The 21,554-nt window shown below is 50.1% G+C and overlaps 1 protein-coding gene across 1 annotated transcript in view; it reads left to right on the top strand.

Annotated features, from left to right (window-relative positions):
* The first annotated feature begins 7,073 nt into the window (after positions 1–7,073).
* LOC119971298 (lon protease homolog 2, peroxisomal-like) overlaps positions 7,074–21,554 on the top strand; it is a 166,377-nt gene continuing 151,896 nt past the window's right edge. The window contains 2 exon segments of the mRNA XM_038806660.1: positions 7,074–7,356; positions 7,359–7,434. Of these exon segments, the coding sequence (XP_038662588.1) occupies positions 7,206–7,356; positions 7,359–7,434 (227 nt within the window). The 5' untranslated portion in view covers positions 7,074–7,205.

Consider the following 21,554-nt stretch of genomic DNA (forward strand, 5'->3'; position numbering starts at 1 on the left):
ACAGGCTGCAGAGGCGAAATAAATCTTTCTACACTGGCTCAGATGTTTCAAGCCCTACCTGGCTGAATCAAGCACTTCAGAAACTACGGAGGAGCAGAAACTCAGCCTACTGCACGCAAGGGTGAGCCACCGTATCTCTACTCAACTTAACAGTACTTCCTCGTATACGGAGGCCCTGGCCATGCTCGATCGAATGTACGTGAGGTCCATCAACGAGGTCTACGCGCGCCACATTTTTACGACCCGCCGCCAGTGCCCCGCGGAGTCGCTGGACGAATTCCTGCGCGATTTAAAAGCCTTAGCTCGGGACTGTAATTATCAAACTGTATCAGCCGCCCAGCACATGGGGTTTGCTGCGCAAGATGTGTACGTGGCAGGGCTCAGGTCAAACTATGTGCGCCAGCGGTTGCTTGAAAAAGGGGCCCAGAACTTGGAGGACACTGTAGTGTTAGCTACAACCATGGAGGTCTCGTTCCGCAGCCTCACCTCGTTCCCCGCGGACCAAGCGACCCCATCCTGGGCCCCCGACCAGCGACTGCCCCAGGCCTGCGCCGCGCGGCCACCCACCCACTGCGCAGCCCCAGCGCCCACGGCAGTACTGCCCGGCCCGCAACGTGACCTGCAGCAGCTGCGGTCGAAAAGGACACTATGCCCGGGTCTGCCTAGCGAAGAAATCCCCCTCTCCAAACTCTCCCGCAGCCCAGAGCATTCGCTTCCAAAACTCGCAGGCCCGCAGGCCCCGAAATGCTGTGGCCTGTATGCCGACTCCGCCCCACCCGACACGTGCGACTCATGGGGGCCGCCATCTTGGCAACCCTCCTCCACGCGGCCGGCCACGTGCGACTCATGGGGGCCGCCATCTTGGACGCCATCTTCCTCGCCGCCCGCCACGTGCGATCCACGGGGGTGGCCATCTTGTGATCCATCCTCTTCAAACACTGAAACTCACCTCGAAGACTACGACCTCAGCGGACAGTCATCACGGGGCCACTCCAGCACAGCTGATCGAGCCGCCGACTACCCGCAACTCAGCGCGGTCACGTAGGACCAGTCGCATCCGAAACACCTCCGCAACTCGATGATGACCGTTAAAATCAACGGGTACAGTACACCGTGCCTCTTCGACTCCGGGAGCACCGAGAGCTTCGTACACCCAGATCTGGTAAGACGCTGCTCGCTCCCTATCTTTCATGCACGGCAAACTATCTCCCTCGCTTCGGGCTCATACTCTGTTCACCTCCAAGGGCGCACCGTCGCGACCCTAACGATTCAGGGCGGCAGCTACTCGAACTTCCAGCTATACGTACTCCCCAAACTCTGCGCCCCACTCTTACTGGGACTCGACTTCCAGTGCAACCTCAAAAGCCTCACACTCAGCTTCGGCGGGCCCCACCTCCACTCACTATCTACAGTCTAGCGACACTAAAAATCGACCCCCCTCCACTCTTTGCCAATCTCACTCCGGACTGCAAACCCGTAGCCACTCGCAGCAGGCGGTACAGCCTGCAGGATAGGGTGTTTATCAGAACCAAAGTTCATAGGCTGCTACGTGAGGGGATCATAGAGGCCAGTAATAACCCCTGGAGAGCTCAGGTGGTGGTCGTCAAGACCGGGGGAAAATTCCGAATGGTAGTGGACTATAGCCAAACCATTAATCCGTTCACGCTCCTCGATACGCACCCCCTCCCCAGGATTGCAGACATGGTGAATCAGATCGCCCAGTATCGCATTTTCTCCACGGTGGATCTGAAGTCTGCATACCACCATCTCCTAATCCGCCCGGAGGACCGCCACTACACGGCGTTCGAGGCAGATGGCCATCTCTTCCATTTTCTCCGGGTTCCCTTTGGCGTCACGAATGGGGTCTCGGTGTTCCAACGAGAAATGGACCGAATGGTGGACCAGTACGGGCTGCGGGCCACGTTTCCGTACTTGGTCAACGTCACCATCTGCGGCCATGATCAGCAGGACCACGACGCTAACCTCCATCAATTTCTCCAGACTGCCCAGAAACTCAACCTCACGTATAACACGGAGAAATGCATTTTCCGCACGACCAGGCTAGCCATCCTCGGCTATGTCGTGGAAAACTGACTCGGACCGTATGCGCCCCTCTTACAACTCCCTCTCCCTCATTGTCCCAGGGCCCTGAAAAGGTGCCTGGGATTTTTTAATCTTATTATGCCCAGTGGGTCCCTCAGTATGCGGACAAAGCCCGCCCACTATTTAAGGCCACACTCTTTCCTCCGTCGGATGAGGCTCGCCAGGCCTTCACCTGCATCATGGAGGACATCGCCAAAGCGGCCATGCGGGCGATGGATGAATCCGTCCCCTTTCAGGTGGAGACCGACGCCTCAGAGGTCGCTCTCGCAGCCACACTAAATCAGGCAGGGAGACCAGTCGCCTTTTTCTCCCGAACCTTCTCCGCTTCGGAATCTTCGACACTCCTCAGTTGAAAAGGAAGCACAAGCCATCGTGGAAGCTATACGACATTGGAGGCACAACCTCGCAGGTAGGAGGTTCACCCTCATCACCGACCAAAGATCGGTTGCCTTCATGTTTGACAACTCACAAAGGGGCAAAATTAAAAATGATAAGATCCTACGGTGGAGGATCGAACTCTCCACCTACAAGTACGATATTATGTATCGACCGGGGAAGCTCAACGAGCCCCCAGATGCTCTGTCCGCGGCACGTGTGCCAGCGCGCAAGACTACCGCCTGAAACCTATCCACAATGACCTCTGCCATCCGGGGGTCACCCGGCTTGCCCACTACGTCAAAGCCCAAAATCTGCCTTTCTCCACCGAGGAGGTAAAAGCCATCACCAGGGATTGCCTGATCTGCGTGGAGTGCACACCACACTTCTATAGACCAGACAAGGCCCACCTGGTAAAGGCCTCCCCGCCCTTTGAACGCCTGAGCATCGATTTCAAAGGGCCACTCCCCTCAACCAATCGGAATGTGTACTTTCTGAACGTCATCAACGAGTTCTCCCGCTTCCCCTTTGCTATCCCGTGCCCCGATATGACCTCACACACAGTCATCAGAGCTCTGCACAGTGTCTTCACCCTGTTCGGGTTCCCCAGTTACGTACACAGCGACAGGGGTTCGTCCTTTATGAGCGACGAGCTGCGTCAGTACCTGTTCGACAAGGGCATCGCCTCAAGCAGGACTACCAGCTACAACCCCAGGGGGAACGGGCAGGTGGAGAGGGAGAATGTGACGGTCTGGAAGACCGTCCTACTGACCCTCCGGTCCAGAAATCCCCCGACCTCCCATTGGCAGGAGGTCCTCCCCGACGCGCTCCATGCTATTAGGTCCCTCCTATGTACAGTCACCAACCAGACCCCTCACGAACGGCTATTTGTTTTTTTAGGGGCACTACCACAGGGGTTTCGCTCCCAGCATGGTTGAAGACACCAGGCCCGGTTCTCCTCCGGAAGCACGTCCGGGCACACAAAACTGACCCACTCGTAGAAAGAGTGCTCCTACTCCACTCCAACCCTCAATACGCTTTCATCGAATACCCTGACGGCCGTCAGGACATTGTTTCCCTCCGGGACCTGGCGCCTGCAGGATCCAATCCCACCACCACCACCGCCAAGGTACCCCTCACACTACACCCTGCACAACCCTCCGCGCCCTGCGCCCCCGCTCCTACAGGTTCACTGCCCGTGCTCCGCGCCCCCGCGCCTATGGGTTTCCGGCGCTCCCCGATGCCAGTCGAACCAGTCGGGCACGAAGCTCGGACCGAATCACCCCCCGAGTCCACCATCGTACCCTCACCGACCGCCACCAGAAGAGGCTGCAACCCCGGTGCTTCGCCAATCCCAAAGGACGACTCGGCCGCCGGACCGGCTCAATTTGTAGACCCTTCACCCCCGCCGGACTTGATTTTTTTACAGGGGGTGAATGTGGTGAATTACAAACAGAGTCACACCGTGTTCCACTATATGTATTGTGTCCTTAAGGGCTCTGTATACGAGCCGTTGCGTGGCTCTGCCCATAGGGGGAGATGAGGAGTTTGTACTGGGCTCCACCCTTGGCTCCACCCATGGCTCCTCCCACTAACCGGAAGTATAAAACTCTGCAGTCGTGAGCCTGCTGCCAGTTCATCTCGTCGCAGGCAGGCTCTGTTGTAAGATTATTAAAACCGCTGTTCACTTCCAATCACGTGTCTTGTGAATTGATGGTCACATCAGTTTTCATGTTCAGCAACACGCAGCGGGGCAAGATCAAAAATGATAAAATCTTGCGGTGGAGAATCGAGCTCTCCACCTACAATTACGAGATTTTGTATGGCCCCGGCAAGCTCAACGGGCCCCCAGACGCCCTCTCCCGAGATGCATGTGCCAGCGCACATGTGGACCAACTCCGTGCCCTGCACGACAGCCTTTGTCACCCGGGGGTCACTCGATTATACCACCTCGTCAAAGCCCGCAATCTGCCCTACTCCGTCGAGGTTGTACGGACAGTCACCAGAGACTGCCAGGTCTGTGCGGAGTGCAAGCCGCACTTCTACCGGCCAGACCGTGCGCGCCTGGTGAAAGCGTCCCGCCCCTTTGAACGCCTCAGCATGGATTTCAAAGGGCCCCTCCCCTCCACCGACCGCAACACATATATCCTCAATTCTCCAGGTTCCCCTTCGCCATCCCATGCCCCGATATGACATCCGCCACCGTCATCAAGGCCCTCAACTCCATCTTCGCTCTGTTCGGTTTCCCCGACTACATCCACAGCGACAGGGGATCCTCATTCATGAGCGATGAGCTGCGTCAGTTCCTGCTCAGCAGGGGTATCGCCTCCAGCAGGACGACCAGCTACAACCCCCGGGGAAATGGACAGGTAGAGAGGGAGAACGGGACTGTTTGGAGGGCCGTCCAGCTGGTCCTATGGTCCAGAAACCTCCTAGCCGCTCGCTGGCATCAGGGCCTCCCGGATGCACTGCACTCCATCCGGTCTCTACTGTGCACCGCCACAAACACACCCCATGAATGTGTCTTTACCTTCCCTAGGAAGTCCACATCCGGGGTGTCGCTCCCGACATGGCTCGCAGCTCCAGGACCGGTTCTTCTACGTAGGCATGTCCGACTCCACAAGACGGACCCCTTGGTGGACATGGTGCGCCTACTCCACGCCAACCCCCAGTATGCCTATGTGGAGTTCCCTGACTGCCTGCCAGGATACGGTCTCACTCAGGGACCTGGCTCCCTCAGGTTCCACTCACACACACTTCCCCACCCATGCGCAACCCTCCCCTCCCCCGGAGCTCCCAGCATTAGCCCCATAAGGTCCATCCCACCTTCCCCTGCCCACGCTACAGGACGAGGAAGACTTTGGCACGCTCCCGGAGTCATCCAACTACTGGCCAACACCAACACTGTCAGCGCCGACGCCGACACCGCCAGCACCAACTTCGCCACCACCGCTACGTCGCTCCCAGCAAACCGTCAAACCACCGGACAGGCTTAACCTCTGACGGGCACCAGACTACAAGATGGACACTTTTTTTTCCCCCTCCCCTCTGTAAATTACTCTGTATATAGTTCCACGCCACCCCCGCCGGACTCATTTTAACAGAGTGTGAATGTGGTGATCCACTGTGTTAACTGTGTGCACTGTATTAGGGGATGTACAGTAGGACCTACACTACAGGTTCACCGGTAGCTTCTGCCGGCTAGCTCCGGCCACAAGGAGCCGTATAAATAGGCATGACTCCTCCTGATCAGCCATTTTGCCAGCTGCAGCAGGAGGCCAGCATTTGACTGTAATAAAGCCACAGTTGTACCAATCTGAGTCTTTCGTGCAATTGATAGTGCATCAGGGCATTGTGTTTAAACCTAAATAATTAGGTTATGGGATTTGAGTGGGATAAAGATGATGCTGTAACGGGAAGGGCCAGGTCTGTGGCAGTCAGTTTTTGCATTAGTGTTACAGGAAGCTGTGAGCTGAACAATAACCTCTGCAGAAGGCTGTCAGAGATTCAGCACTAACCTAACATGATATTTTTGTCTCTTCCCAATTAGTCTTTCAAAATATAATCATTTTTATTGTCACAAGTAGGTTTACATTAACACTGCAATGAAGTTTCTGTGAAAAGCCACATTCCGGTGCATGTTTGGGTACACGGAAGGAGAATTCAGAGTCTCCAATTTACCTAACAGCACGTCAAATATATCTCTATCGAGAGAAGGCTAGTAATCCTGTGTTTGCTAACTTTATTTAAAAGTGGTTTTTATCTGTGATGTGTTTTTCTTGATTGGAGATAAAGGAGGTGTCAGTTAGAAGGTAAAGCGATTTTTTTATTGTTAAATTCTGTGATGTCAAGGTAGTTTAATACTGTGTTAATAATAAAGTTCTGTAGTTCCCTCTAGTGGTAAGAAGCATTATCATTAACTTAACTCTTTACATACCAGTCAATATATGACACAAGGCACTGCCGTCTCAGGTGGACATAGATCCCATGGCTTGATGCGAAGAGTATGGCAGTTCTCCCAGGTGTCCAGGTCAATATTTATTATTCAGTACTTGAACGATTATCTAATCATGTATTTCACTGCTGTTTATGGTTCTTGTTGCATGCAAATTGGCTTCATGTTAGTCTACAGTAGAGCAATGACCATATTTCAGAAAATACTTCTGCTGATCCAGTGGTCACCTGAGAATGATTGCGTGGCTGCATAAGAGGTCACATGGCAGGAACACGGGTGTTAATCTGGGAGCGCGAGCAGAGCGCAAGTATTGAAGTAGCTGCGAAGCTAGCGACTAAAATACTATTTGTTGAAGGTCGTTGCTGTCAGTGATTCAGGAACCAACAACATCTACAACTTTAATGGCTGAAAGCATTTTGAGTTCTGATAAATGCTATATACATATAAGTTCTTTCCTTTATTTGTCAAGAATGTAAAATGCCACATGTCAACCCAATATTTAATGAAATTATACTTGAAGACTCTGCAGCACCATCATTCTGAGTTGCGTCAAACTGGTCATAGGCACCCACATGAGGAGCAAATGTGGGGGCATGCCATAAAGCGCATGCGCGGCTGCCGTCAGTTCGCCGTCAGGCTGCCGTCAGTTCGCGCTGTTGTGGCAGCCGCGGGGATCCGTACTGGGTGGATTGACGATTAATATTCGTTGGTTTGTTTGGCTCCGGGGAGTGAAGTCCAACTCGGCCTGATTCGGTCCGGCTCCGGTATCGGTATGGGCCTAACTGCCATCCAGATCCCGAGCCGGCTCCCTCTGCTCCTGACAAACGAAGGGGTTTTACTGCCCGGCTCCTCCATGCGCATCAGCGTGGAAAGTTCTCGAAACTTTCAGCTGGTGAAGAGCCGCCTCCTGAGGGGGACATCGGTGAAAGCACCATCATCGGGGTCATTCCCAACACCAGCGACCCCGACAGCGAGTCCGAGGGTCTGCCTCACTTACACAGGTAGGTCTCGGAAGAAAGTTGTCACCCTGACACCATCAAACTGGGCACTGGGTGAGGGGCAGTGACCATCAAACTGGGCACTGGGTGAGGGTTAGTGACCATCAAACTGGGCACTGGGTGAGGGGCAGTGACCATCAAACTGGGCACTGGGTGAGGGGCAGTGACCATCAAACTGGGCACTGGGTGAGGGGCAGTGACCATCAAGCTGGGCACTGGGTGAGGGGCAGTGACAAACTGGACACTGGGTGAGGGGCAGTGATCATCAAACTGGGCACTGGGTGAGGGGCAGTGACCATCAAACTGGGCACTGGGTGAGGGGCAGTGACCATCAAACTGGGCACCGGGTGAGGGACAGTGATCATCAAACTGGGCACTGGGTGAGGGGTGAGGGGCAGTGACCATCAAACTGGGCACTGGGTGAGGGGCAGTGACAAACTGGGCACTGGGTGAGGGGCAGTGACCATCAAACTGGGCACTGGGTGAGGGGCAGTGACCATCAAGGTGGGCACTGGGTGAGGGGCAGTGACAAACTGGACACTGGGTGAGGGGCAGTGACCATCAAACTGGGCACTGGGTGAGGGGCAATGACCATCAACCTGGGCACTGGGTGAGGGGCAGTGACAAACTGGGCACTGGGTGAGGGGCAGTGATCATCAAACTGGGCACTGGGTGAGGGACAGTGACCATCAAACTGGGCACTGGGTGAGGGGCAGTGACCATCAAACTGGGCACTGGGTGAGGGACAATGATCATTAAACTGGGCACTGGTTGAGGGACAGTGACCATCAAACTGGGCATGGGTGAGGGGCAGTGACCATCAAACTGGGCACTGGGTGAGGGGCTGTGACCAGACTGAGAAGTGGGGGAGTGACCATCTGTGGTGAATCGTAATAGCATAATTCACACTGTTATCACACATGTTGTACCATGCCTCTAAGCTCGGCACACGAGCAGTTGCGCGGCTCTGCCCCTAGGGGGAAGTGTACTGGGAATGTACGGAAGTTTGTACTGGGCTCCACCCTTGGCTCCGCCCAGGACTCCCCCCCCCCCCCCCCCCACTGGTTGTATCAAGCTTGGCAGTCGGAGCCTGCCTGCCAGTTCATCTAGAGTTCATCTCATCACAGGCAGGCTCTGTTGTAAGACGATTAAAACCACTGTTCACTTCTAACCACGTGTCGCGTGAATTGATGGTCTCATCACCACCAGACTGGGCACTTGGTGAGGGGCAGTGGCCAAGAGATGGGACACTTAGTGAGGGACAATGACCATCAGACTGGCCACCATAAAAGGGGTAGTGACCATCGGATTGGGCACTGGGTGAGGGAGGGGCTGTTACCATCAGACTGTACACTTGGTGACTGACCAACAGATTGAATTGTGGGTGAGGGAGGGTCTGTTTCCATCAGACTGCACTGGGTAAATGACCATCAGATTGGATACTGGGTGAGTGGTAGTGACCATCAGATTGGACACTGGGTGAGGGGCAGTGACCATCTGAGTGAACACTGGGTGAGGGACAGTGACCATCAGGCTGGGCACTGGGTGAGTGACCATCAGACTGGGCACTGGGTGAGGGGCCAAGAGGCTGGGCACAGGGCGAGGATCAGCGACCAACAGACTGGGCACTGGGTGAGGGGCAGTGACAAACTGGACACTGGGTGAGGGGCAGTGATCATCAAACTGGGCACTGGGTGAGGGGCAATGACCATCAAACTGGGCACTGGGTGAGGGGCAGTGACAAACTGGACACTGGGTGAGGGGCAGTGATCATCAAACTGGGCACTGGGTGAGGGGCAGTGACCATCAAACTGGGCACTGGGTGAGGGGCAGTGACCATCAAACTGGGCACCGGGTGAGGGACAGTGATCATCAAACTGGGCACTGGGTGAGGGGTGAGGGGCAGTGACCATCAAACTGGGCACTGGGTGAGGGGCAGTGACAAACTGGGCACTGGGTGAGGGGCAGTGACCATCAAACTGGGCACTGGGTGAGGGGCAGTGACCATCAAGGTGGGCACTGGGTGAGGGGCAGTGACAAACTGGACACTGGGTGAGGGGCAGTGACCATCAAACTGGGCACTGGGTGAGGGGCAATGACCATCAACCTGGGCACTGGGTGAGGGGCAGTGACAAACTGGGCACTGGGTGAGGGGCAGTGATCATCAAACTGGGCACTGGGTGAGGGACAGTGACCATCAAACTGGGCACTGGGTGAGGGGCAGTGACCATCAAACTGGGCACTGGGTGAGGGACAATGATCATTAAACTGGGCACTGGTTGAGGGACAGTGACCATCAAACTGGGCATGGGTGAGGGGCAGTGACCATCAAACTGGGCACTGGGTGAGGGGCTGTGACCAGACTGAGAAGTGGGGGAGTGACCATCTGTGGTGAATCGTAATAGCATAATTCACACTGTTATCACACATGTTGTACCGTGCCTCTAAGCTCGGCACACGAGCAGTTGCGCGGCTCTGCCCCTAGGGGGAAGTGTACTGGGAATGTACGGAAGTTTGTACTGGGCTCCACCCTTGGCTCCGCCCAGGACTCCCCCCCCCCCCCCCCCCCCCCACTGGTTGTATCAAGCTTGGCAGTCGGAGCCTGCCTGCCAGTTCATCTAGAGTTCATCTCATCACAGGCAGGCTCTGTTGTAAGACGATTAAAACCACTGTTCACTTCTAACCACGTGTCGCGTGAATTGATGGTCTCATCACCACCAGACTGGGCACTTGGTGAGGGGCAGTGGCCAAGAGATGGGACACTTAGTGAGGGACAATGACCATCAGACTGGCCACCATAAAAGGGGTAGTGACCATCGGATTGGGCACTGGGTGAGGGAGGGGCTGTTACCATCAGACTGTACACTTGGTGACTGACCAACAGATTGAATTGTGGGTGAGGGAGGGTCTGTTTCCATCAGACTGCACTGGGTAAATGACCATCAGATTGGATACTGGGTGAGTGGTAGTGACCATCAGATTGGATACTGGGTGAGTGGTAGTGACCATCAGATTGGACACTGGGTGAGGGGCAGTGACCATCTGAGTGAACACTGGGTGAGGGACAGTGACCATCAGGCTGGGCACTGGGTGATTGACCATCAGACTGGGCACTGGGTGAGGGGCTAAGAGGCTGGGCACAGGGCGAGGATCAGCGACCAACAGACTGGGCACTGAGTGAGGGGCAGTGACCATCAATCACCCTGGTGCTTCTCATCAGAGGCTGCAAATGAGTTTATGAGTCAGTCCACACAGCTTTGTCAAGGATAGGCCATGTCTGTCAAATTTAATTGAGTTCTTTGACGAGGTGACACAGGCAGCAGATGTGGGTGGTTGTATATTTGGATTTTCAGAAAGCATTTGATATGGTGCCACATGGCAGGTTGGTTAGCAAATTACAAATGTTTGCGATTAATGGGTCCTTGGCAACATGGATAGAAGGTGGCTAAGAGATGGAAAACTGGGTCGATCTAAATGGCATTTCTCAGATGAGGCGCGTTCAAAATGGTGTTCTCCAGGGCTCAGTGTTGGGACCCTTGCGTTTTCAGATTTATAAAAATGATTTAGAGATAGGTGTTGATGGCAAAATGTGTAAATTTGCAGACGATACTAAACTAGGGAGAATATTGAATTGTGAGGATGACACTGAGTGACTTTAGAGGGTCATTGACAAGTTGGCCAAATGGGCAATCACCTGGCAGGTGAATTTCAATGCAGAGAAATGTGAGGTAATGCACTTTGGGAGAAGAAACATGGAGAAACAATACAGGCGCACTGGTACAACTTTGAGGGGAGTACAAGAGCAGAGGAACCTTCGGGTTCAAGTGCATAATTCTCTGACGGTGGCCAGGCAAGTTAAAACAGTTGTTAAGAAGGCTTATAGGATCATTAGGGTTATAAATAAAGGCATGGAGTTTAAAAGAAAGGAAGTGATGCAACAGCTCTATAAATCATTGGTCAGACCATATTTGGAATATTGTGTTCCGTTCTGGGCACCTTATTTAAGGAAGAATGTTAAAACCCTGGCAAGAGTGCAGAGGAGATTTACTAAAATGATACCCATAATGAGGAATTTTAGATACAAGAAAAGATGGGAGAAATTGAGCTTGTACTCCTTGGAGCAGAGAAGATTAAGAGGTGACCTTATTGAGGTGTTCAAAATTATGAACGATTTTGAAAGGGTAAAGATGATATTCTGTTTCCACTAGTTGGTAAGTCAGTGACTAGGGGTCGCAATTTCAAAAGAGCTGGATATATATTTGAAAATGATGAATTTGGAAGGCTAGGGAGATAGGGCTGGGGAATAGGACTAGCTGGGTAACTCTTTCAAGAGCCAGTGCTGACACAGTGGGCTGAATGGTCTCTTTCTTTGCTGGAAAATTCTATTGTTCCATGAATGTTCAGAACTGATCATCTTTTTGTCAATTTCCGCTTTCTTCAAATCTGAATATCTTTGTCCAATTTTCTTTTTATTTGTGCACAATATATTTATTTATATATCTGTATTTCGATAGAGTGCAAAGCACAGAGGCACCGTATTAAAAAAAATACATCAATAACAATATCAGACAACACATACCTAGAAATCGCACCGGTTTTATGTTTGGGGGGCATTGTGGCACAGTGGTTAGCACTGCTGCCTCACAGCACAAGGGATCTGGGTTGCATTCCAGCCTTGGGTCACTGTCATTGTGGAGTTTGTATGTCCTAGCCATGTCTGCGTGGGTTTCCTCCGGGTGCTCCGGTTTCCTCTTACAGTCAAAAGATGTGCAGATTAGGTGGATTGGCCATTTTAAATTGCCCCTTAGTGTCCAAAAGGTTAGGTGAAGTTATTGGTTATGGGGGTAGGGTGGTGGGGGGGGGGGGGGGGGGGCATTGGTAGGATGCTATTTCAGAGGTTTGGTGCAGACTAATGGGCCGAATGGCCTCCTTCTGCACTGTAGTGATTCTATGATATGAAGTCTTCTAAAAAATATGGAGGATGCTGGCAAATGTACATTCCCAAGTATCCTGAGAAGGTGAGGGGACATTAGTTTTGAGTAACTCTGGCCACCTAAAGGAGCATCAACCACTGGCCTGACTGGGTGGTAGTGGCAGTTTCCCTTCTTTGAAAGATGCTAATGAACCAGTTGGGTTTTGTGCAAGAAGAAAACAAAAGTTTCCAGTCATTGTTTTCTTGCGCTAACCCATGACTACCAGTTCTTAAAATTCATTTTCAAAGTTTGCCATGATGGGATTTGAATTGACAACCTTTGTGTTATGGCCCAGTATTATATGCTACTATCTCCATCATCATACCTCTCATTCTCTTGTAAAAAGGTCTGTTTATTGCACTTCACACAATCGACCGTCTGAGGCATTTCAAAGCCATGTTTATCTCTATTCAGAAATCCACTATTACAGATTTGGATCCATCCATTTTTCGCCATTAGTACACGTACATTCCTCAAGATCTACTTATATGATTGTGTAACCGAGGAATCTAAAACGTTATTTCCATTAAACCTATGAACTGATATTGTGCCTTTCCCATGCGTGGTTCCTCCAGTTTTTCAGTTGGTGAACTGTTTGCACTTGTGAGTTAAGGCGAAAGTAAAACATTAGTGTGAGGGAGGGTCACAAGAATAAACATGGGAGGAAGAGCTTCAGTTCTGAGTACCATTGCTCCATGATGTTAACCATACTAAATAATAATGCATTACGTAGTGTAGTACTGCTTTTTTTTGTAAAAGGCATCTCTGCAGACTCGCCATGAAATTACCAGTATTTCAAAACACTGCATTTGCATACCTAGTACTATTGTGAAAAGGAAGATTGCAGTGAGTCTTTAGGTTTGCTGATAGGTGTGTGATATGTAGTTAGCATTTTTCTTTATTCGGATGTAAACGTCACTGGCAAGGCCAGCATTTGTTATCCATCCTAAATTACCCATAGAAGGTTGTGACGAGCTGCCACTTTGTACCACTGATATAGGTACATGCACAGTGCTCTCGAGAAGGGAGTTTTAGGACTTTGACAGAGTGATAGTAAAGGAATGGTGATGTATTTCCAAGTCAGGATGGCGTGTGGCTTGGAGAGGAACTTACAGGTAGTGGCTTTATTGTGCACCTGCTGCCCTTGTTCTTCCGAATCAGGATCTTTCAAAGTGTAGGTCGAGTCTCGGGAGGGCGTCAGAAGAGTTGAGGGTCACGCGGCCTGCACTTTTGTTAATGTGGAAAATGTGGGGGATTCAGGTTCATGGACACACAGTCCTATCCTTCAAACAGTCCAGTGAGAGAGAGAGGGAGAGAGAGAGTGAGTACACCCAGAACTGTGACAGAAGAAATGGGGAAAATATGGAAGCAAAGGATAGTGGCTGAGCTCACTTACCTAATGGTGTGCAATGAATGTCTTGTGTTGGCTGTGCCTTAGCCCCACTCCTGACTTGTTGCAACTGCTCAGTATTGGGAGTCAGTTGCTGTCACCAGACTCCATTCATCTGGTGATTTATTTTGAGCCACACTGAAGTATTGGCCCATTAGCACTTCGAGCAATACTAGAAGTGGAACCCAGAATACTCCGTGGTGACATAGCGTCCCAAATCTGTGGCCTCCACCTCGCAGAATGATAATGGTGACAGGTGTATGGTAATTTGAAGGTTTCCCTCTGAATCTTCCTTTTCTGCCGAACTCTATTTTTGAGATCGTGGAAGGATGGATAATCATTAGCACTGAAATAGGGGGCGGGATTCTCCCATGCCGCGCAGTATGGGAGAATTGCCGTTCGCGCCATTTTTTTCCCGCGACGCTGGCAGGCGATTCTCTGAGGAGAGGAGAATTGGCGTGTTTTGCGCGGCGCCGGTTGCGGGCCATTGTCCGTGGCTGGGCTGCCGATTCTCCGGCCTTGATGGGCCGAGCGGTCACGTGGAAACGGCAGAGTCCTGCCGGCACCGTTCACACCTGCTCGTAGCCAGCAGGAACTCTGCGCCTGTGGGGCGGGGAAAAGCGCTCCTTCACCGGGGAGGGGAATATGGTCATTGCTTTGGACTTGTGTAGCACAAATGTTACTTGTCAGCCCAAGCCTGAATGTTGTCCAGGTCTTGCTGCATAAGGGCACGGATTGTTTCATTATCTGAGGAGTCACGAATGGTACTGAATCTTGTGCAATCATGAGCAAACATTTCCACTTCTGAAGGTCATTGATGAAGCAGCTGAAGATGGTTGGGTCTGGATGTAATCCTGCCGGCTGGATGCCAGTGTGGTAATTGGACTAGATCAGCTTGGCCGGGGTGCAGCTGTTTCTTGAACACAAGTTTTCAGTATCATTGCTGGGATGTTGGCAGGGCCTTTGCCATGTCTACTGCCTTCAGTAATTTCTCAGAATCAAGTGGAGTGATGAATAGAATTGTCTGCAAAGTGACGTCTGTAATATTGGGGACCTCAGGAGGAAGCTGAAATGGATCATTCACTCTGTACTTCTAGTTGATGGTTGTCAATGTTTCATCCTTGTCTTTTGCACTCGCGCTTCGTCCTGGATCTGTTCTCTGATCCTTCCCAAGAACTCCAGCCATGAGTGTTCCACAGCCTGCTGCTCCTTTCACTGCCTTTGTACTTGCTGAAGAAATATTACATCTCTAACTTTTTCCAGTTCTGATGAAAGGTCATCGATATGAAATGTTAACTCTGTTTCTCTCTTCACAGATGTTGCCCGACATGTTGAATATTTCCAATATCTCCAGCTCTCTGATTGCTGCCTGATTTATTCTCGTGCGATCTTTGTTCAATGCTCCCTTCTTATTTCTCCCACTAGCCTTGTACTCCAATCCTTACTCCTCAGTCCTCTGCTCGTATGCCCATTCCTAGGCAATTTCATGATCAGCTGCTTTGGATATGTGAACTCTTGCTGCAATTGCTGCCTCCTCACTGAAATAACATTATAATCTGCTCAAGCTTCACAGATATGTATAAATAAGGGCTTGCATTTAAACAGTACCACTGGATGTCCTAAAAGTGCTTAAAGCCATCAGGGATGCAAAAAGACAACACTGCATCAAACTAGAGTCCCAGGCCAGTGACACTAACGCATGATGACTATAGCAGAGCCTACACAAGATCACAGGCTGTAAAGCAAGGCCAGGCGGAATATCTGGGGCTGGAGTATCCTACCTGATGATCTACACAAGTTCTATGCCAGCTTTGAGCAGTCAGACAGTGTATCAATGCCAACAGCCCTGGACACACCCATACCCACTATTACAGCCTCAGAGGTGAGAGCTGCCTTCTTGAAAGTGAATCTGCGACGGGCCCCGACAGAGTCCCTGGGCGAGCACTCAGAGTCTGCGCAGACCAGTTGGCGAGTGTATTTGCAGATATCTTCACCTCACTTTTCCACTCTGAGGTCCCCACCTCCTTCAAGAAGACCACCATAATACCAGTACCAAAGAAGAACAAGGTAGCCTGCCTCAACGACGACTGACCGGTGGCCCTAACGTCTTTTATCATGAAATGCTTTGGGTGGCTAGTTATGAGACGGCTCACTGCCTGCCACCCAGACGGTCTCGATCCACTGCAGTTTGCCTATCACTGCAAACGTTCCACAGCAGATGCTATCTCATTGGCTCTGCAATCAACATGAACACCTCGACAACAAGGACACCTATGTAAGACTGCTGTTCATAGACTACAGCACCGTCTTCAACACCATTATCCCAACAAGACTAATAACCAAACTCCGCAATCTTGGACTTGACCCCTCCCTTTGCAGCTGGATCCTTGACTTCCTCACCAACAGACCTATCTGTCAGGATAGGCAGCAGCACCTTCTCCGCAATAGTCCTCAACACCGGAGCCCCGCAAGGATGTGTGCTCAGTCCTCTACTGTACTCCCTATACACACGTGACTGTGTGGCAAGATTTAACTCCAACTCAATCTATAAGTTTGTGGATAATACGACTGGTGGGCCGTATCTCAAACAACAACGAATCGGTAGAGGAGGGAGATAAATCACTTGGTTGCATGGTGTACCGCCAACAACCTCTAAATGTTGGAAAGACCAAGGAACTGATCATCGACTTCAGGAAGTGTAGCACGACACATACTCCCCTCTGCATCAATGGCTCCGAAGTGGAGATGGTCGATAACTTTAAGTTCATGGGGGTCAACATCACCAACAGTCTGTCCTGGTCCACTCACGTTGATGCAACAGTCAAGAAAGCCCAACAACATCTCTGCTTCCTACGGAAGCGAAATAAATTTATCATGTCTGCATTGACTCTCACAAACCTCTACAGATGTGCGATAAGAGAGCATCCTACCTGGCTGCATCACAGCTTGGTATGGCAACTGCTCGGTCCAAAATCGCAAGAAACTGCAGAGTGTGGTGAACTCAGCCCAACGCATCACACAAGCTTGCCACCCCCACATTGATTCTGTATACACCTCCCGCTGCCTCAGGCAGACAGCATTATTAGAGACCCCTCCTACCCAGGCATTGCGTTCTTCCAGACCCTTCCATCAGGCAGAAGGTACAGAAGTCTGAAAACTCGCACATCCAGACATAGGAACAGCTTCTTAACCCACAGCTACAAGACTCCTCAACGGCTCCCCCTCGGATTGATCTGTTCCCTGTAAGAACACTATTCACAACGCCCTATGCTGCTCTTGTATTTGCTTTGTTTGCTTTGTTTGATTCCTTGTTCTGCACTGTAACCAATCACTGTTTGTCGATGTACCATTTGTCAATGTTCTCTGTTGATTATTCTTTTGTCTACTATGTACGTACTGTGTACGTTCCCTCGGCCGCAGAAAAATACTTTTCACTACTTCGGTACATATGACAATAAATCAAATCAAAATCAAATCAACTGATGGATTTATTTTGCAATTGTAGTCACTATTGTTATGTAAGCAAATGTAGCAGCTAATTTTGTAGACAGTGAGAAGCCAGAAATAGGAGTGATTAGTGGGCATTGAGGGAACCGACTGCTTTTCTTCAAAAAGTGCTATGGAATAATTTCCTTCCACTTCAAAATGCAAATAGGGCCTTTGTTTAACATCTCTGCAAATAGTCAACATGTCTGACCATATAAACTTCCATAGCTACTGAAGTTTGTATTTGAGTCTGAACTCCTTATCCTCTGATACAGAGATGAGAATGCTATAAACTGAGTCAACCTTACACATGGGCCCCATATCTTCCCAGCAGGCACAATGATAGATTGCTGCTGAGCTTTAAAATTCCTCTGACTTGACCCAGCTGCGCACTTCTTCTGTTGTGTTCCAAGCCTGACTTTCATAGAAATACACAGTGCAACGTCCCCTTTTGGGAACTCTGTTGGAGCAGAGTAGAGTTGTGGAGGGAAGACAGGATGTGCTCCCTTTTTAACAATACAGGCTGCTGTATGATAAGTTTAAAGGTCCAGTCATAATGTTAGTGTATGGATGAGTGAATGGGCAGGGTAGGATGGTTGGGTGGGGGGGGGGTTAATCAGGTCTGATTGGTGAAGGGGTAGTTGAAGATGTTTGGGGGGGGGGGGGGCATTGAGGCCAGTTGTGTAGTTATCCAAGTGTTAGACTATGATTCCACTCAATCAGTCTTCGGTGGATTTCCCCACAAATTCCCCCCAGATGGTTGTTCCACAAGTATTTCCAAATTTCACTTTCAAAGTTACTCGCTTTGAAATCCTCTTTCAACTAATTGTTCCATCAGCTGTTTTCGTCAAGGATCCGCCTCCAGGTTTTCCAGCACTCCTTTCAGCCTTCCTTTGTCTTGAATTGCCCCATTATCCAAACTTCTACACAACTCAAGACCCCCAACAGTATAATATTGTTTCCAAAGACTGGAAATAAGAACATCGCACTTATGATTGTTTCCAACTTCAGGCTTTTCTCTAGCCAGTTTCACCCAGATTTGCAGTTTCTCTTTGTTCCTCTAACTTCAACCTTTCTGGAAACTCCTAGCTTCTAGAACTAACTGTTCTTTAGCTTCTCTGGAGCTTGCTTTTGGCATGTTACTCTATTGTATGGCTTTTCTGCTTCCAGCAGAGCTGAGCGCTGTTCACCATTTGTCTTCCTACTAGAACTCAAAAAGGTTGCCTCTCTAAAACTGGCCTCTAATTGCGAAGCAACAACTTATTCTTTCCTCAATCTCTTACTTACTTTACACATCATAAACTCTCTCAGTACAATAGAAACACAATTTGAACTGCAACCAAAATTTCCCTACTTACAAACAACTTTGTTTAACATTAAGCTAATTAGAGTTGTACCCTTACACAAAAGCAGGGAATTAAACCCACTTAAATCTGTACCTTTTTTAAAGTATTTTTATTGAGATTTTTAATTGTAACAAAACCACAGGAATGGAGGACGGCATGTGGCACAGTGGTTAGCAAGGCTGTCTCACAGTGCCGAGGACCCGGTTTGATCCTGGCCCCGGGTCACTGTCCGTGTGGAGTTTGCACATTCCATGTCTGCGAGGTCTCACCCCCACAACCCAAAGGTGTGAAGGTTAGGTGAATTGGCCACGCTAAATTGCCCCTTAATTGGAAAGAAAAATAATTGAGCACTCTAAATTTATTTATAAAAACCACAGGAATGGTACAGCTCCACAAGAAAATAAGTTTCAACGTATATGGATACAGATGGGGACAGGAGAACAGTAATTTCGCTGGCTCAGTATAATCGTCAGACTCAACTTGGTGCCTCTATCTGCAAGGGAAAAAAGGATAAAGCCATGAAAACATGGTAAAATGGTGCACACCTTCCCACCAGCAATGGCTCTCATTAACCAAGAGAATTCAGGATAAATCTTTTGTGCCATGTTTGGCCGTGCACTAGCACATAACTCCCTCAACTCCAGCAGCACCAGAGGCACCAATGACACATTTTAACATCCTCCCCTTGGATACAGATCTGTCTACTCATACAGGATCCAATCACGGATACTTTATGTCCACCATAACAAAAATGAAAAAATATAAAGAAAATATGTGAGGACCCCAGTTCTAAAAGGACTTGACACATATGCTACACAACCACAACACAACCTTGACCTTGGGCACAATACAGAACGGTCATCATCTCTCTAATTTTTATACAGAGAGGACCAGCAACTATAGATTTGTATTATGGTTGGTGCTGTCAGCACCTTAACAAATTGATCAAGACAGGATACCAAAAAAAAGGAAGAAATACCAGGGGCAGAGGGTCCCAGGATAACTGAAGACCAAGATACAACCAAGGATCCGTGTTCCTTCGGCCTATGCCCATCACTTATGAAGAACAGAAAAAGCTGCTTGTTCAGATAAGGGAACGTCCCAAGCATAAAGGGGGCAACAGGATATAAACCATGGTACAGGTCACATCTCAAACCCAAGCCCTCTTGTGCAAAGGAGTCAGTAAACCAAGGATATTAAAGCAGATCAAAAAATGCTCAGCTTCTCAGGATGTCCTTAATAAGCACCTTCGAGAAGGAAACCAAACACAGCATCGGACTTGGCCGAGTCCAACACTCTAATCCGCAGGTGTCCGGACTTCCAGCACAGACCAAGATCTATTACCCAGCCGGCCATACACCTCACGACAAGGGCAGTGTGCCCATCCCACCGATGCCAAAAAAAATCACACAAGCCCCACCCCATTGAAGACACAGTCACGACAAGGAGGACATTCAGGAAACGATTTGGGAGGTCGCACCTAACTCTCCCATCAGCCTACCCCCAAATCGAAGAAAAGGACTCCAACAGCATGACGGATAACATAGACACTCGCTTCAACAATTCTATAAGGATTAACCAACCACACTTGGGCATGCACTTCCCCCGACTCTAAAAACGGCTACCACAAGAAAGAACCAGAAGGACCCTGATTCTCTTCAGGATTCATCATCTGCCAGGCCTTTGAAGGAGATAAGCACGGATTCTCAAAATTCAGAGTAACAAAATAAAAACCCAATACAATTGGCTCTAACTGAGGGCTCTCCTCAATCTGAGTGAGGACTTAACTAACCCTGCTGCCCAGCAGCACACCAACCGATCACCCATCACCCTGCTATGGTTCTACTCATCTTCTTGACGGAGTTAAGAGATGTCTACTTGCACGGATTATAGCCCATAAAAATGGGGCAAGACCGTGCAAAAATACATATGTTTACCGACTCATTACGATTTTCACTAAAATATGATAATGGACGGCCTTGTGCTCACGCATCGCACATCTAGCAGAGGGCAGCAGAGCAGAGCTACTGATCAGCTGTTCTGGGGGAATTTGCAGACGTGCAGTGCGGTCAGCCTAAGTTGAAGGTGAATCTGCGAAGTAGACCCGAGGAGTTTGAGTGAAGGCAATCATCCAGCAGAGGGCAGCAGAGCAGAGCTACTGATCAGCTGTTCTGGGGGAATTTGCAGACGTGCAGTGCGTTCAGCCTAAGTTGAAGGTGGTTTGTGGAGAGGCTGTTGGCAAGTGACAGTTAAACCCGAAACACTTTGTGAGTGTTTCCCACCCTACCTCCTCCTCTAACCAACCCCCCCACCCCACGGTGGTTGGGAAGCGGGAGCAGGGGCCTGTCGTGAAGGTGAGTGAGTGCCTTTAAATTTGCTTACCTTTCAGCGGGAGCAGGGTTTGAGGTAATATCAGGTAAGCTCTTCTTTCTTTTTCTTTTTCTTGTTTTTTTTTTTTTAAATCTAGAGGTGATGTCAGGGAAGGCAGTACAATGCTCCTCCTGCAGAATGTTTGAGGTGAGGGACGCCGTCAGTGTCCCTGCTGATTTCATCTGTGGGAAGTGCACCCAACTCCAGCTCCTCAAAAACCGTGTTAGGGACCTGGAGCTTGAGCTGGATGAACTTCGGATCATTCGGGAGGCAGAGGGGGTCATAGATAGGAGCTTCAGGGAAGTAGTTACACCAAAGACTGGAGATAGGTGGGTAACTGTAAGAGGGAATGGGAAGAAGCAGTCAGTGCAGGGACCCCCTGCGGTCGTTCCCCTGAGTAACAAGTATACCGTTTTGGATACTTGTGGGGGGGACGACTTACCAGGGGTAAGCCATGGGGTACGGGCCTCTGGCACGGAGTCTGTCCCTGTTGCTCAGAAGGGAAGGGGGGAAAGGAGTAGAACATTAGTAATTGGGGACTCAATAGTCAGGGGCACA

Source organism: Scyliorhinus canicula, chromosome 9, assembly GCF_902713615.1.
Source record: "Scyliorhinus canicula chromosome 9, sScyCan1.1, whole genome shotgun sequence".
Classification (NCBI taxonomy): domain Eukaryota; kingdom Metazoa; phylum Chordata; class Chondrichthyes; order Carcharhiniformes; family Scyliorhinidae; genus Scyliorhinus; species Scyliorhinus canicula.